Raw genomic sequence first — 18,336 nt, 5'->3', positions numbered from 1 at the left:
CCTCAGTACTGACCCTCTGACAGTGCAGCACTCCCTCAGTACTGACCCTCCGACAGTGCGGCACTCCCTCAGTACTGACCCTCTGACAGTGCAGCACTCCCTCAGTACTGACCCTCCGACAGTGCGGCACTCCCTCAGTACTGACCCTCTGACAGTGCAGCACTCCCTCAGTACTGACCCTCTGACAGTGCAGCACTCCCTCAGTACTGACCCTCTGACAGTGCAGCACTCCCTCAGTACTGACCCTCTGACAGTGCGGCACTCCCTCAGTACTGACCCTCTGACAGTGCAGCACTCCCTCAGTACTGACCCTCCGACAGTGCGGCACTCCCTCAGTACTGACCCTCCGACAGTGCAGCACTCCCTCAGTACTGACCCTCCGACAGTGCGGCACTCCCTCAGTACTGACCCTCTGACAGTGCAGCACTCCCTCAGTACTGACCCTCCGACAGTGCAGCACTCTCTCAGTACTGACCCTCTGACAGTGCAGCACTCCCTCAGTACTGACACTCTGACAGTGCAGCACTCCCTCAGTACTGACCCTCCGACAGTGCAGCACTCCCTCAGTGCTGACCCTCTGACAGTGCAGCACTCCCTCAGTACTGATCCTCTGACAGTGCAGCACTCCCTCAGTACTGACCCTCTGACAGTGCAGCACTCCCTCAGTACTGACCCTCTGACAGTGCAGCACTCCCTCAGTACTGTCCCTCTGACAGTACAGCACTCCCTCAGTACTGACCCTCTGACAGTGCAGCACTCCCTCAGTACTGTCCCTCTGACAGTACAGCACTCCCTCAGTACTGACCCTCCGACAGTGCGGCACTCTCTCAGTACTGACACTCAGACAGTACAGCACTCTCTCAGCACTGACCCTCTGACAGTGCAGCACTCCCTCAGTACTGACCCTCCGACAGTGCAGCACTCCCTCAGTACTGACCCTCTGACAGTGCAGCACTCCCTCAGTACTGACCCTCTGACAGTGCAGCACTCCCTCAGTACTGACCCTCTGACAGTGCAGCACTCCCTCAGTATTGACCCTCTGACAGTGCAGCACTCCCTCAGTACTGACCCTCTGACAGTGGAGCACTCCCTCAGTGCTGACCCTCTGACAGTGCAGCACTCCCTCAGTGCTGACCCTCTGACAGTGCAGCACTCCCTCAGTACTGATCCTCTGACAGTGCAGCACTCCCTCAGTACTGACCCTCTGACAGTGCAGCACTCCCTCAGTACTGACCCTCTGACAGTGCAGCACTCCCTCAGTACTGTCCCTCTGACAGTACAGCACTCCCTCAGTACTGACCCTCTGACAGTGCAGCACTCCCTCAGTACTGTCCCTCTGACAGTACAGCACTCCCTCAGTACTGACCCTCCGACAGTGCGGCACTCTCTCAGTACTGACACTCTGACAGTACAGCACTCTCTCAGCACTGACCCTCTGACAGTGCAGCACTCCCTCAGTACTGACCCTCCGACAGTGCAGCACTCCCTCAGTACTGACCCTCTGACAGTGCAGCACTCCCTCAGTACTGACCCTCTGACAGTGCAGCACTCCCTCAGTACTGACCCTCTGACTGTGCAGCACTCCCTCAGTACTGACCCTCTGACAGTGCAGCACTCCCTCAGTACTGACCCTCCGACAGTGCGGCACTCCCTCAGTACTGACCCTCTGACAGTGCAGCACTCCCTCAGTACTGACCCTCCGACAGTGCGGCACTCCCTCAGTACTGACCCTCTGACAGTGCAGCACTCCCTCAGTACTGACCCTCTGACAGTGCAGCACTCCCTCAGTACTGACCCTCTGACAGTGCAGCACTCCCTCAGTACTGACCCTCTGACAGTGCAGCACTCCCTCAGTACTGACCCTCTGACAGTGCAGCACTCCCTCAGTACTGACCCTCCGACAGTGCGGCACTCCCTCAGTACTGACCCTCTGACAGTGCAGCACTCCCTCAGTACTGACCCTCCGACAGTGCGGCACTCCCTCAGTACTGACCCTCGGACAGTGCAGCACTCCCTCAGTACTGACCCTCCGACAGTGCGGCACTCTCTCAGTACTGACCCTCTGACAGTGCAGCACTCCCTCAGTACTGACCCTCCGACAGTGCGGCACTCCCTCAGTACTGACCCTCTGACAGTGCAGCACTCCCTCAGTACTGACCCTCTGACAGTGCAGCACTCCCTCAGTACTGACCCTCTGACAGTGCAGCACTCCCTCAGTACTGACCCTCTGACAGTGCAGCACTCCCTCAGTACTGACCCTCTGACAGTGCAGCACTCCCTCAGTACTGACCCTCCGACAGTGCGGCACTCCCTCAGTACTGACCCTCCGACAGTGCAGCACTCCCTCAGTACTGACCCTCCGACAGTGCGGCACTCCCTCAGTACTGACCCTCTGACAGTGCAGCACTCCCTCAGTACTGACCCTCCGACAGTGCAGCACTCTCTCAGTACTGACCCTCTGACAGTGCAGCACTCCCTCAGTACTGACACTCTGACAGTGCAGCACTCCCTCAGTACTGACCCTCTGACAGTGCAGCACTCCCTCAGTACTGACCCTCTGACAGTGCAGCACTCCCTCAGTACTGACACTCTGACAGTGCGGCACTCCCTCAGTACTGACCCTCTGACAGTGCAGCACTCCCTCAGTGCTGACCCTCCGACAGTGCGGCACTCCCTCAGTACTGACCCTCCGACAGTGCAGCACTCCCTCAGTGCTGACCCTCTGACAGTGCAGCACTCCCTCAGTGCTGACCCTCCGACAGTGCAGCACTCCCTCAGTACTGACCCTCTGACAGTGCGGCACTCCCTCAGTACTGACCCTCTGACAGTGCAGCACTCCCTCAGTACTGACCCTCTGACAGTGCGGCATTCCCTCAGTACTGAGCCTCTGACAGTGCAGCACTCCCTCAGTACTGTCCCTCTGACAGTACAGCACTCCCTCAGTACTGACCCTCCGACAGTGCGGCACTCTCTCAGTACTGACACTCTGACAGTACAGCACTCTCTCAGCACTGACCCTCTGACAGTGCAGCACTCCCTCAGTACTGACCCTCCGACAGTGCAGCACTCCCTCAGTACTGACCCTCTGACAGTGCAGCACTCCCTCAGTACTGACCCTCTGACAGTGCAGCACTCCCTCAGTACTGACCCTCTGACAGTGCAGCACTCCCTCAGTACTGACCCTCTGACAGTGCAGCACTCCCTCAGTACTGACCCTCTGACAGTGCAGCACTCCCTCAGTACTGACCCTCTGACAGTGCCGCACTCCCTCAGTACTGACCCTCCGACAGTGCGGCACTCCCTCAGTACTGACCCTCTGACAGTGCAGCACTCCCTCAGTACTGACCCTCCGACAGTGCGGCACTCCCTCAGTACTGACCCTCTGACAGTGCAGCACTCCCTCAGTACTGACCCTCCGACAGTGCAGCACTCCCTCAGTACTGACCCTCTGACAGTGCAGCACTCCCTCAGTACTGACCCTCTGACAGTGCGGCACTCCCTCAGTACTGACCCTCTGACAGTGCAGCACTCCCTCAGTACTGACCCTCCGACAGTGCGGCACTCCGTCAGTACTGACCCTCTGACAGTGCAGCACTCCCTCAGTACTGACCCTCCGACAGTGCGGCACTCCCTCAGTACTGACCCTCTGACAGTGCAGCACTCCCTCAGTACTGACCCTCTGACAGTGCAGCACTCCCTCAGTACTGACCCTCTGACAGTGCAGCACTCCCTCAGTACTGACCCTCTGACAGTGCGGCACTCCCTCAGTACTGACCCTCTGACAGTGCAGCACTCCCTCAGTACTGACCCTCCGACAGTGCGGCACTCCCTCAGTACTGACCCTCCGACAGTGCAGCACTCCCTCAGTACTGACCCTCCGACAGTGCGGCACTCCCTCAGTACTGACCCTCTGACAGTGCAGCACTCCCTCAGTACTGACCCTCCGACAGTGCAGCACTCTCTCAGTACTGACCCTCTGACAGTGCAGCACTCCCTCAGTACTGACACTCTGACAGTGCAGCACTCCCTCAGTACTGACCCTCCGACAGTGCAGCACTCCCTCAGTGCTGACCCTCTGACAGTGCAGCACTCCCTCAGTACTGATCCTCTGACAGTGCAGCACTCCCTCAGTACTGACCCTCTGACAGTGCAGCACTCCCTCAGTACTGACCCTCTGACAGTGCAGCACTCCCTCAGTACTGTCCCTCTGACAGTACAGCACTCCCTCAGTACTGACCCTCTGACAGTGCAGCACTCCCTCAGTACTGTCCCTCTGACAGTACAGCACTCCCTCAGTACTGACCCTCCGACAGTGCGGCACTCTCTCAGTACTGACACTCAGACAGTACAGCACTCTCTCAGCACTGACCCTCTGACAGTGCAGCACTCCCTCAGTACTGACCCTCCGACAGTGCAGCACTCCCTCAGTACTGACCCTCTGACAGTGCAGCACTCCCTCAGTACTGACCCTCTGACAGTGCAGCACTCCCTCAGTACTGACCCTCTGACAGGGCGGCACTCCCTCAGTACTGACCCTCTGACAGTGCAGCACTCCCTCAGTACTGACCCTCCGACAGTGCAGCACTCTCTCAGTACTGACCCTCTGACAGTGCAGCACTCCCTCAGTACTGACCCTCCGACAGTGCGGCACTCCCTCAGTACTGACCCTCTGACAGTGCAGCACTCCCTCAGTATTGACCCTCTGACAGTGCAGCACTCCCTCAGTACTGACCCTCTGACAGTGGAGCACTCCCTCAGTGCTGACCCTCTGACAGTGCAGCACTCCCTCAGTACTGACCCTCTGACAGTGCAGCACTCTCTCAGTACTGACCCTCTGACAGTGCAGCACTCCCTCAGTATTGACCCTCTGACAGTGCAGCACTCCCTCAGTACTGACCCTCTGACAGTGGAGCACTCCCTCAGTGCTGACCCTCTGACAGTGCAGCACTCCCTCAGTGCTGACCCTCTGACAGTGCAGCACTCCCTCAGTACTGATCCTCTGACAGTGCAGCACTCCCTCAGTACTGACCCTCTGACAGTGCAGCACTCCCTCAGTACTGACCCTCTGACAGTGCAGCACTCCCTCAGTACTGTCCCTCTGACAGTACAGCACTCCCTCAGTACTGACCCTCTGACAGTGCAGCACTCCCTCAGTACTGTCCCTCTGACAGTACAGCACTCCCTCAGTACTGACCCTCCGACAGTGCGGCACTCTCTCAGTACTGACACTCTGACAGTACAGCACTCTCTCAGCACTGACCCTCTGACAGTGCAGCACTCCCTCAGTACTGACCCTCCGACAGTGCAGCACTCCCTCAGTACTGACCCTCTGACAGTGCAGCACTCCCTCAGTACTGACCCTCTGACAGTGCAGCACTCCCTCAGTACTGACCCTCTGACTGTGCAGCACTCCCTCAGTACTGACCCTCTGACAGTGCAGCACTCCCTCAGTACTGACCCTCCGACAGTGCGGCACTCCCTCAGTACTGACCCTCTGACAGTGCAGCACTCCCTCAGTACTGACCCTCCGACAGTGCGGCACTCCCTCAGTACTGACCCTCTGACAGTGCAGCACTCCCTCAGTACTGACCCTCTGACAGTGCAGCACTCCCTCAGTACTGACCCTCTGACAGTGCAGCACTCCCTCAGTACTGACCCTCTGACAGTGCAGCACTCCCTCAGTACTGACCCTCTGACAGTGCAGCACTCCCTCAGTACTGACCCTCCGACAGTGCGGCACTCCCTCAGTACTGACCCTCTGACAGTGCAGCACTCCCTCAGTACTGACCCTCCGACAGTGCGGCACTCCCTCAGTACTGACCCTCGGACAGTGCAGCACTCCCTCAGTACTGACCCTCCGACAGTGCAGCACTCTCTCAGTACTGACCCTCTGACAGTGCAGCACTCCCTCAGTACTGACCCTCCGACAGTGCGGCACTCCCTCAGTACTGACCCTCTGACAGTGCAGCACTCCCTCAGTACTGACCCTCTGACAGTGCAGCACTCCCTCAGTACTGACCCTCTGACAGTGCAGCACTCCCTCAGTACTGACCCTCTGACAGTGCAGCACTCCCTCAGTACTGACCCTCTGACAGTGCAGCACTCCCTCAGTACTGACCCTCCGACAGTGCGGCACTCCCTCAGTACTGACCCTCCGACAGTGCAGCACTCCCTCAGTACTGACCCTCCGACAGTGCGGCACTCCCTCAGTACTGACCCTCTGACAGTGCAGCACTCCCTCAGTACTGACCCTCCGACAGTGCAGCACTCTCTCAGTACTGACCCTCTGACAGTGCAGCACTCCCTCAGTACTGACACTCTGACAGTGCAGCACTCCCTCAGTACTGACCCTCTGACAGTGCAGCACTCCCTCAGTACTGACCCTCTGACAGTGCAGCACTCCCTCAGTACTGACACTCTGACAGTGCGGCACTCCCTCAGTACTGACCCTCTGACAGTGCAGCACTCCCTCAGTGCTGACCCTCCGACAGTGCGGCACTCCCTCAGTACTGACCCTCCGACAGTGCAGCACTCCCTCAGTGCTGACCCTCTGACAGTGCAGCACTCCCTCAGTGCTGACCCTCCGACAGTGCAGCACTCCCTCAGTACTGACCCTCTGACAGTGCGGCACTCCCTCAGTACTGACCCTCTGACAGTGCAGCACTCCCTCAGTACTGACCCTCTGACAGTGCGGCATTCCCTCAGTACTGAGCCTCTGACAGTGCAGCACTCCCTCAGCACTGACCCTCCGACAGTGCGGCACTTCCTCAGCACTGACCCTCCGACAGTGCGGCACTTCCTCAGCATTGACTCTCGGGCTTTGTGCTGATTGGGGTGAATTTTGTGGGATATGTTTTGATTGTTGTTATTTTGTAGGTGATGAGGGAATGGGCCGCGGCTGATCATCGAGCAAAGGATGCTCCGAACACGGACAGGATGGCTCTGAATCAGGTCAGTGTCAATTCACTGGACAGTGTGCGAGAGAGTGTGTGGGTGACAGAGAGAGTGCGTGTGTGTGCGAGAGAGTGCGTGTGTGTGAGAGTGTGGGCACGATTTAATGCCTGTGTTGCGCTGAAGCGAGAGGGCGACGTGGCTGTTAGATTGCGGGAGGGGGAGAGCAGACTTTAGTAAAATAAGGCCGGATCTGGCGAAGGTGGATTGGAACAAGTTACTGGTGGGGAAATCTACAGAAGAGCAGGGAGGGGGGGGTTCAAAAACAAAATGGGGAGGGTACAGGTCCAAGATGTTCCCTCTACGGTAATAGGAAGGAGTAGCCAGCCCAGAGTACCATGGATGACAGAAATATTCAGGATACGATGAGAAGGAAAAGAGAGGCTTTCAGCAAGTACAAGGGGAGGTAATCAACAGAGGTATTAGTGGAGAACAGAAAATGCAGGATGGAGCCTTATAGAGCAATTTGGAGAGCACAGAGGAGATTTGAGAAAGCTCTGACTGGTAAAAGTAGGGAAAATCCCAAGATATTCTGTAAGTATATCAATGGGAAGAGGGTAACTAGGGAAAAAATAGGGCCCATTAAGGACCATGAGGGAATCTGTGGATGAAGCCAGAGGACATTGGTAGGGTTTTCATAGAATCATAGAATTTTCAGTGCAGAAGAAGGCCATTTGGCCCATTGAGTCTGCTCTGGCCCTTGGAAAGAGCACATTACTCAAGCCCAAGCCTCCACCCTATCCCCATAACCCCGTTTAACCTTTTGGACACTAAGGGCAATTTTAGCATGAACAATCCACCTAACCTGCACATCTTTGGACTGTGGGAGGAAACCGGAGCACCCGGAGGAAACCCACGCACACACGGGGAGAACGTGCAGACTCCGCACAGACAGTGACCCAAGCCGGAATCGGACCTGGATCTTTGCGGAATGTGAAATTAATATTTAATTCTGTCTTCACCCAAGAGAATGTGGAGGCAGATATGGAACTCAGGGAGAGAGACTATGAGGTTATTGAGCAAGTTGTCATTGGGAGTGACAAGGTATTGGGGGTATTGGGTGGCTTAAAAGTGGAGAAATCTCCAGGCCCGGATGAATTATGTCTCAGGCTGCTGTGGGAGGCGAGAAGGAGATTGCAAGGGCTCTCACACAAATTTTTAATTCCTCTCTGGCCACAGGGGAGGTGCCAGAGGACTGGAGTGCAGCTAATGTACTCCCATTATTTAAGAGAGAGTGCGTGCAGGAGAGAGTGCGTGCGTGCAGGAGAGAGTGCGTGCATGCAGGAGAGAGTGCATGCGTGCAGGAGAGAGTGCGTGCGTGCAGGCGAGAGTGCATGCGTGAAGGAGAGAGTGCGTGCGTGCAGGAGAGAGTGCGTGGATGCAGGAGAGAGTGCGTGCGTGCACGAGAGACTGCGTGCGTGCAGGAGAGCGTGCGTGTATGCACGAGAGAGTGAGTGCGTGCACGAGAGAGTGAGTGCGTGTACGAGTGAGTGAGTGCACGAGAGAGTGCGTGCATGCACGAGTGAGTGCGTGCATGAGAGAGTGCGTGCGTGCAGGAGAGGGTGCGTGCAGGAGAGAGGGCGTGCATGCAGGAGAGAGTGAGTGCATGCAGGAGAGAGTGAGTGCGTGCACGAGAGAGTGCGTGTATGCAGGAGAGAGTGAGTGCGTGCAGGAGAGAGTGAGTGCGTACAGGAGAGAGTGAGTGCGTACAGGAGAGAGTGCGTGCAGGAGAGAGTGAGTGCGTGCAGGAGAGAGTGAGTGCGTGCAGGAGAGAGTGAGTGCGTGCAGGAGAGAGTGCGTGCGTGCAGGAGAGAGTGCGTGCAGGAGAGAGGGCGTGCATGCAGGAGAGAGTGCGTGCGTGCAGGAGAGAGTGAGTGCGTGCACGAGAGAGTGCGTGTATGCAGGAGAGAGTGAGTGCGTGCAGGAGAGAGTGAGTGCGTACAGGAGAGAGTGAGTGCGTACAGGAGAGAGTGCGTGCAGGAGAGAGTGAGTGCGTGCAGGAGAGAGTGAGTGCGTGCAGGAGAGAGTGAGTGCGTGCAGGAGAGAGTGCGTGCGTGCAGGAGAGAGTGCGTGCGTGCAGGAGAGAGTGCGTGCGTGCAGGAGAGAGTGCGTGCGTGCAGGAGAGAGTGCGTGCGTGCAGGAGAGAGTGTGCGTGCAGGAGAGAGTGAGTGCGTGCAGGAGAGAGTGAGTGCGTGCAGGAGAGAGTGCGTGCGTGCAGGAGAGAGTGCGTGCGTGCAGGAGAGAGTGCGTGCGTGCAGGAGAGAGTGCGTGCGTGCAGGAGAGAGTGCGTGCGTGCAGGAGAGAGTGCGTGCGTGCAGGAGAGAGTGACTGCGTGCAGGAGAGAGTGAGTGCGTGCAGGAGAGAGTGAGTGCGTGCAGGAGAGAGTGAGCGCGTGCAGGAGAGGGTGCGTGGATGCAGGAGAGAGTGCGTGCGTGCACGAGAGACTGCGTGCGTGCAGGAGAGCGTGCGTGTATGCACGAGAGAGTGAGTGCGTGCACGAGAGAGTGAGTGCGTGTACGAGTGAGTGAGTGCACGAGAGAGTGCGTGCATGCACGAGTGAGTGCGTGCATGAGAGAGTGCGTGCGTGCAGGAGAGGGTGCGTGCAGGAGAGAGGGCGTGCATGCAGGAGAGAGTGAGTGCATGCAGGAGAGAGTGAGTGCGTGCACGAGAGAGTGTGTGTATGCAGGAGAGAGTGAGTGCGTGCAGGAGAGAGTGAGTGCGTACAGGAGAGAGTGAGTGCGTACAGGAGAGAGTGCGTGCAGGAGAGAGTGAGTGCGTGCAGGAGAGAGTGAGTGCGTGCAGGAGAGAGTGAGTGCGTGCAGGAGAGAGTGCGTGCGTGCAGGAGAGAGTGCGTGCAGGAGAGAGGGCGTGCATGCAGGAGAGAGTGCGTGCGTGCAGGAGAGAGTGAGTGCGTGCACGAGAGAGTGCGTGTATGCAGGAGAGAGTGAGTGCGTGCAGGAGAGAGTGAGTGCGTACAGGAGAGAGTGAGTGCGTACAGGAGAGAGTGCGTGCAGGAGAGAGTGAGTGCGTGCAGGAGAGAGTGAGTGCGTGCAGGAGAGAGTGAGTGCGTGCAGGAGAGAGTGCGTGCGTGCAGGAGAGAGTGCGTGCGTGCAGGAGAGAGTGCGTGCGTGCAGGAGAGAGTGCGTGCGTGCAGGAGAGAGTGCGTGCGTGCAGGAGAGAGTGTGCGTGCAGGAGAGAGTGAGTGCGTGCAGGAGAGAGTGAGTGCGTGCAGGAGAGAGTGCGTGCGTGCAGGAGAGAGTGCGTGCGTGCAGGAGAGAGTGCGTGCGTGCAGGAGAGAGTGCGTGCGTGCAGGAGAGAGTGCGTGCGTGCAGGAGAGAGTGACTGCGTGCAGGAGAGAGTGAGTGCGTGCAGGAGAGAGTGAGTGCGTGCAGGAGAGAGTGAGCGCGTGCAGGAGAGGGTGCGCGCGTGCAGGAGAGGGTGCGCGCGTGCAGGAGAGAGTGCGCGCGTGCAGGAGAGAGTGCGCGCGTGCGGGAGAGAGTGCGCGCGTGCGGGAGAGAGTGCGCGCGTGCGGGAGAGAGTGAGCGCGTGCAGGAGAGAGAGTGCGTGCAGGAGAGAGTGAGTGCGTGCAGGAGAGAGTGAGTGCGTGCAGGAGAGAGTGAGTGCGTGCAGGAGAGAGTGAGTGCGTGCAGGAGAGAGTGAGTGCGTGCAGGAGAGAGTGCGTGCGTGCAGGAGAGAGTGCGTGCGTGCAGGAGAGAGTGCGTGCGTGCAGGAGAGAGTGAGTGCGTACAGGAGAGAGTGAGTGCGTGCAGGAGAGAGTGAGTGGGTGCAGGAGAGAGTGAGTGCGTGCAGGAGAGAGTGCGTGCGTGCAGGAGAGAGTGCGTGCGTGCAGGAGAGAGTGCGTGCGTGCAGGAGAGAGTGCGTGCGTGCAGGAGAGAGTGCGTGCGTGCAGGAGAGAGTGAGTGCGTGCAGGAGAGAGTGAGTGCGTGCAGGAGAGAGTGAGTGCGTGCAGGAGAGAGTGAGTGCGTGCAGGAGAGAGTGCGTGCGTGCAGGATAGAGTGCGTGCGTGCAGGAGAGAGTGCGTGTGTGCAGGAGAGAGTGAGTGCGTGCAGGAGAGAGTGAGTGCGTGCAGGAGAGAGTGAGTGCGTGCAGGAGAGAGTGAGTGCGTGCAGGAGAGAGTGAGTGCGTGCAGGAGAGAGTGAGTGCGTGCAGGAGAGAGTGAGTGCGTGCAGGAGAGAGTGAGTGCGTGCAGGAGAGAGTGCGTGCGTGCAGGAGAGAGTGCGCACGTGCAGGAGAGAGTGAGTGCGTGCAGGAGAGAGTGAGTGCGTGCAGGAGAGAGTGCGTGCGTGCAGGAGAGAGTGAGTGCGTGCAGGAGAGAGTGAGTGCGTGCAGGAGAGAGTGAGTGCGTGCAGGAGAGAGTGAGTGCGTGCAGGAGAGAGTGCGTGCGTGCAGGAGAGAGTGCGTGCGTGCAGGAGAGAGTGCGTGCGTGCAGGAGAGAGTGAGTGCGTGCAGGAGAGAGTGAGTGCGTGCAGGAGAGAGTGAGTGCGTGCAGGAGAGAGTGAGTGCGTGCAGGAGAGAGTGCGTGCGTGCAGGAGAGAGTGCGTGCGTGCAGGAGAGAGTGCGTGCGTGCAGGAGAGAGTGCGTGCGTGCAGGAGAGAGTGAGTGCGTGCAGGAGAGAGTGAGTGCGTGCAGGAGAGAGTGAGTGCGTGCAGGAGAGAGTGAGTGCGTGCAGGAGAGAGTGAGTGCGTGCAGGAGAGAGTGAGTGCGTGCAGGAGAGAGTGAGTGCGTGCAGGAGAGAGTGAGTGCGTGCAGGAGAGAGTGCGTGCGTGCAGGATAGAGTGCGTGCGTGCAGGAGAGAGTGCGTGCGTGCAGGAGAGAGTGAGTGCGTGCAGGAGAGAGTGAGTGCGTGCAGGAGAGAGTGAGTGCGTGCAGGAGAGAGTGAGTGCGTGCAGGAGAGAGTGCGTGCGTGCAGGAGAGAGTGCGTGCGTGCAGGAGAGAGTGCGTGCGTGCAGGAGAGAGTGCGTGCGTGCAGGAGAGAGTGAGTGCGTGCAGGAGAGAGTGAGTGCATGCAGGAGAGAGTGCGCGCGTGCAGGAGAGAGTATCCCCACACACACACTGTATCCCCACACTCACACACTGTATCCCCCCACACACACACTGTATCCCCCCACACTCACACTGTATCCCCCCACACACACACTGTATCCCCACACTCACACACTGTATCCCCCCACACACACACTGTATCCCCCCACTCACACTGTATCCCCCCACACACACTGTATCCCCCCACACACACACACTGTATCCCCACACTCACACACTGTATCCCCACGTTCACACACTGTATCCCCACACACACACTATATCACCACACACACACTGTATCCCCCCACACACACACTGTATCCCCACACTCACACACTGTATCCCCCCACTCACACTGTATCCCCCCACACACACACTGTATCCCCACACTCACACACTGTATCCCCCCACACACACACTGTATCCCCCCACTCACACTGTATCCCCCCCACACACACTGTATCCCATCACACACACACTGGATCCCCCCACACACACACACTATATCCCCACACTCACACACTGTATCCCCCCACACACACACTGTATCCCCCCACTCACACTGTATCCCCACGCACACACTATCCCCACACACACACTGTATCCCCACACACACACACTGTATCCCCCCACTCACACTGTATCCCCACACACACACTGTATTCCCCCACTCACACTGTATCCCCACACACACACTGTATCCCCACACACACACTATATCCGCCCACACACACACTGTATCCCCACACTCACACTGTATCCCCCCACACACACTGTATCCCCCCACACACACACACTGTATCCCCACACTCACACACTGTATCCCCACGTTCACACACTGTATCCCCACACACACACTATATCACCACACACACACTGTATCCCCCCACACACACACTGTATCCCCACACTCACACACTGTATCCCCACACTCACACTAGATCCCCACACTCACACACTGTATCCCCACACTCACACACTGTATCCCCACACACACACTGTATCCCCACACACACACTGTATCCCCACACACACACACTGTATCCCCCCACTCACACTGTATCCCCACACACACACTGTATTCCCCCACTCACACTGTATCCCCACACACACACTGTGTCCCCACACACACACTATATCCGCCCACACACACACTGTATCCCCACACTCACACTGTATCACCACACACACACTGTATCCCCCCACACACACACACTGTATCCCCACACTCACACACTGTATCCCCACACACACACACTGTGTCCCCCCCACTCACACATTGTATCCCCCCACACACACACTGTATCCCCACACTCACACACTGTATCCCCACACACACACACTGTATCCCCCCACTCACACATTGTATCCCCCCACACACACACTGTATCCCCACACTCACACACTGTATCCCCACGTTCACACACTGTATCCCCACACACACACACTGTATCCCCCCACGCACACTGTATCCCCACACACACACACTGTATCCCCACACACACACTGTATCCCCCCACACACACACTGTATCTCTCCACACACACCCTGTATCTCCCCACACACACACTGTATCCCCCCACACACACACTGTATCCCCACACACACTGTATCCCCACACTCAGACACTGTATCCCCACACACACACTGTATCCCCCCCACTCACACATTGTATCCCCCCACACACACACTGTATCCCCACACTCACACACTGTATCCCCACGTTCACACACTGTATCCCCACACACACACACTGTATCCCCACACTCACACAGTATATCCCCACACACACACTGTATCCCCACACACACTGTATCCCCACACTCACACAGTATATCCCCACACACACACTGTATCCCCACACACACTGTATCCCCACACTCACACACTGTATCGCCACACACACACACACTGTAGCCCCACACTCACACACTGTATCCCCACACACACACACAGTATCCCCACACTCACACACTGTATCCCCACGCACACACACACTGTATCCCCACACTCTCACACTGTATCCCCACACACACACACTGTATCCCCACACACACACTGTATCCCCACACTCTCACACTGTATCCCCCACACACACACTGTATCCCCACACACACACTGTATCCCCACACTCTCACACTGTATCCCCACACACACACACTGTATCCCCACACACACACTGTATCCCCACACTCTCACACTGTATCCCCACACACACACACTGTATCCCCACATTCACTCCACAATCGCCCGGGACACCGAAAATGGCGATTCTCCGCTACACCCCGCTATTCTCCGGCACCGATGGGCCGAGCGGCCTGCCCAAAACGACGGCTTCCCGCCGACGCCATCCACACTAGTGTGTGAGTGTGGGGATACAGTGTGTGTGTGGGGGGATACAGTGTGTGTGTGGGGATACAGTGTGTGAGTGTGGGGATACAGTGTGTGAGTGTGGGGATATCGTGTATGAGTGTGGGGATATAGTGTGTGAGTGTGGGGACAGTGTGTGTTTGTGTATGTAAGAGGGGTAAGACAGTGTGTATGTGTGGGTAAACTGTGTGTGTACAGTGTGTGCGGGGAGACGGTGTGTGTGTACAGTTTGTGTGTGGACAGTGTGTGTGGACAGTGTGTATGCGTGTGGACAGTGTGTGTGTGTGGACAGTGTGTGTGAGGGGTGAGACAGTGTGTATGTACTATAAGACATAGGAGCGGAAGTAAGGCCATTCGGCCCATCGAGTCCACTCCACCATTCAATCATGGCTGATTTCAACTCCATTTACCCGCGCTCTCTCCATAGCCCTTAATTCCTCGGGAAATCAAGAATTTATCAACTTCTGTCTTAAAGACACTCAACGTCCTGGCCTCCACCGCCCTCTGTGGCAATGAATTCCACAGACCCACCACTCTCTGGCTGAAGAAATTTCTCCTCATCTCTGTTCTAAAGTGACTCCCTTTTATTCTAAGGCTGTGCCCCCGGGTCCTAGTCTCCCCTGCTAATGGAAACAACTTCCCTACGTCCACCCTATCTAAGCCATTCATTATCTTGTAAGTTCCTATTAGATCTCCCCTCAACCTCCTAAACTCCAATGAATATAATCCCAGGATCCTCAGACGTTCATCGTATGTTAGGCCTACCATTCCTGGGATCATCCGTGTGAATCTCCGCTGGACCCGCTCCAGTGCCAGTATGTCCTTCCTGAGGTGTGGGGCCCAAAATTGCTCACAGTATTCTAAATGGAGCCTAACTAATGCTTTATAAAGCTTCAGAAGTACATCCCTGCTTTTATATTCCAAGCCTCTTGAGATAAATGACAACATTGCATTTGCTTTCTTAATTACGGACTCAACCTACAAGTTTACCTTTAGAGAATCCTGGACTAGGACTCCCAAGTCTCTTTGCACTTCAGCATTATGAATTTTGTCACCGTTTAGAAAATAGTCCATGCCTCTATTCTTTTTTCCAAAGTGCAAGACCTCGCACTTGCCCACGTTGAATTTCATCAGCCATTTCTTGGACCACTCTCCTAAACTGTCTAAATCTTTCTGCAGCCTCCCCACCTCCTCCATACTACCTGCCCCTCCACCTATCTTTGCATCATCGGCAAACTTAGCCAGAATGCCCCCAGTCCTGTCATCTAGATCATTAATACATAAAGAGAACAGCTGTGGCCCCAACACTGAACCCTACTGTGTGTGTGTGTACTGTGTGAGTGTGTGTGTACAGTGTGTGTGTAGTGTGATTCTGTGTGTGTACAGTGTGAGTGTGTGTGTGCATAGTGAGTGTGTGTTCAGTGTGAGTGTGTGCGTACAGTGTGACTGTGAGTGTACAGTGTGAGTGTGTGTCCAGTGTGTGTACTGTATGACTGTGTGTACAGTGTGACTGTGTGTGTGTACAGTGTGAGTGTGTGTGTACAGCGTGACTGTGTGTGTACAGTGTGAGTGTTTGTACAGCTTGTGTGTGTATGTATAGTGTGAGTGTGTGTGTACAGTGATTGTGTGTTCAGTGTGAGTGTGTGTGCACAGTAAGTGTGTGTTCATGTGAGTGTGTGTACAGTGTGTGTACAGTGTGGCTGTGTGTATAGTGTGAGTGTGTGTACAGTGTGTACTGTGTGAGTGTGTGTGCAGTGTGACTGTGTGTGTACTGTGTGTGTACGTGTGTGTGTGCACAGTGTGTGTGTACAGTTTGTGTACAGTGTGAGTTGTGTGTGTACAGTGTGACTGTGTGTGTACGTGTGTGTGTGCACAGTGTGTGTGTGTGTGTGTACAGTGTGAGTTGTGTGTGTACAATGTGTATAGTGTGACTGTAGTGTGTGTACAATGTGTGTGTACAGTGTGTGTGTGTACAGTGTGTGTGTGTACTGTGTGCGTGTGTACAGTGTGTGTGTGTAATGTGCACAGTGTGTGTATGTGTGTGTGTACAGTGTGTTTGTGTACAGTGTGTGTGAGTGTGTAAAGTGAGTGTGTACTATGTGTGTACAGTGAGAGTGTGGGTGTACTGAGTGTGTGTGTGTACAGTGTGTGTGTACAGTGTGTGTGTGTGTAGTGTGTGTGTATGTACAGTGTGCCTGTGTGTGTGTACAGTGTGTGTCTGTGTGTGGACAGTGTGTGTGTGTGTGTGTGTGTACAGTGTGTGTGTCTGTATGTACTGTGTGCCTGTGTGTGTGTACAGTGTGTGTGTGTATACAGTGTGTCTGCGTCTATGTACAGTGTGTGCGTGTACAGTGCGTGTGTGTACAGTGTGTGTGTATACAGTGTGAGTGTGTGAGTACTGTGTCTGAGTGTACAGTGTGTGTACAATGTGTGTGTACGGTGTGTGTGTACAGTGTGTGTATACAGTATGTGTCTGTGTGTACAGCGTATGTGTACAGTGTGTGTGTGTACAGTGCGTGGGTGTACAGTGTGTATGTATACAGTGTGAGTGTGTGAGTACTGTGTGTCTGAGTGTACAGTGTGTGTACAATGTGTGTACAGTGTGTGTGTACAGTGTGTGTCTGTGTGTGTACAGTGTGCCTGTGGGTGTGTACAGTGTGTGTGTACAGTGTGTGTCTGTGTGTACAGTGTGCCTGTGGGTGTGTACAGTGTGTGTGTACAGTGTGTGTCTGTGTGTACAGTGTGTGTCTGTGGGTGTGTACAGTGTGTGTGTACAGTGTGTCTGTGTGTACAGTTTGTGTGTACAGTGTGTGTCTGTGTGTACAGTGTGCCTGTGGGTATGTACAGTGTGTGTGTACAGTGTGTGTCTGTGTGTACCGTGTGCCTGTGGGTGTGTACAGTGTGTGTGTACAGTGTGTGTCTGTGTGTACAGTGTGTGTCTGTGGGTGTGTACAGTGTGTGTGTACAGTGTGTGTCTGTGTGTACAGTGTGTGTGTACGGTGTGTGTCTGTGTGTACAGTGTGTGTGTACAGTGTGTGTCTGTGTGTACAGTGTGTGTCTGTGGGTGTGTACAGTGTGTGTGTACAGTGTGTGTCTGTGTGTACAGTGTGTGTCTGTGGGTGTGTACAGTGTGTGTGTACAGTGTGTGTCTGTGGGTGTGTACAGTGTGTGTGTACAGTGTGTGTCTGTGTGTACAGTGTGCCTGTGTGTGTGTACAGTGTGTGTCTGTGTGTACAGTGTGTGTCTGTGTGTACAGTGTGCCTGTGTGTGTGTACAGTGTGTGTCTGTGTATACAGTGTGTGTCTGTGGGTGTGTACAGTGTGTGTGTACAGTGTGTGTCTGTGGGTGTGTACAGTGTGTGTGTACAGTGTGTGTCTGTGTGTACAGTGTGCCTGTGTGTGTGTACAGTGTGTGTCTGTGTGTACAGTGTGTGTCTGTGGGTGTGTACAGTGTGTGTGTACAGTGTGTGTCTGTGTGTACAGTGTGTGTCTGTGGGTGTGTACAGTGTGTGTGTACAGTGTGTGTCTGTGTGTACAGTGTGTGTCTGTGGGTGTGTACAGTGTGTGTGTACAGTGTGTGTCTGTGGGTGTGTACAGTGTGTGTGTACAGTGTGTGTCTGTGTGTACAGTGTGCCTGTGTGTGTGTACAGTGTGTGTCTGTGTGTACAGTGTGTGTCTGTGTGTACAGTGTGCCTGTGTGTGTGTACAGTGTGTGTGTACAGTGCGTATGTCCGATTCCCTGTCAGACTCTTTGTAATTTGGGATGTTTTTTCAGCATTTCCAGCGGATTCTGGGAACTCTCGAGGAGCAGGTTGCCACTGAAAGGCAGCGTCTGATGGAGACGCACTTGTCACGTGTCCTGGCTCTGCTCAATGACGATAGGCGCCTGGCTCTGGAGAATTATCTCGCTGCTCTGCAGGCTGACCCACCTCAGGTGAGCAATCTGGAGGCTGGGGGCTGGGACCGGAGC

General features: G+C 55.7%; 1 protein-coding gene across 1 annotated transcript in view; it reads left to right on the top strand.

Moving 5' to 3' along the window:
* LOC140386475 (amyloid beta precursor like protein 2-like) overlaps nt 1-18,336 on the top strand; it is a 144,226-nt gene that overhangs the window by 102,704 nt on the left and 23,186 nt on the right. The window contains exons 8-9 of the mRNA XM_072468848.1: nt 6,877-6,951; nt 18,142-18,300. Of these exons, the coding sequence (XP_072324949.1) occupies nt 6,877-6,951; nt 18,142-18,300 (234 nt within the window). The remainder of the gene's footprint in view (nt 1-6,876; nt 6,952-18,141; nt 18,301-18,336) is intronic.

Source organism: Scyliorhinus torazame, chromosome 12 (genome assembly GCF_047496885.1).
Source record: "Scyliorhinus torazame isolate Kashiwa2021f chromosome 12, sScyTor2.1, whole genome shotgun sequence".
Classification (NCBI taxonomy): Eukaryota; Metazoa; Chordata; class Chondrichthyes; order Carcharhiniformes; family Scyliorhinidae; genus Scyliorhinus; species Scyliorhinus torazame.
Note: the sequence above shows the minus strand (reverse complement) of the source record. Positions and strands in the feature narration are given on the sequence as shown.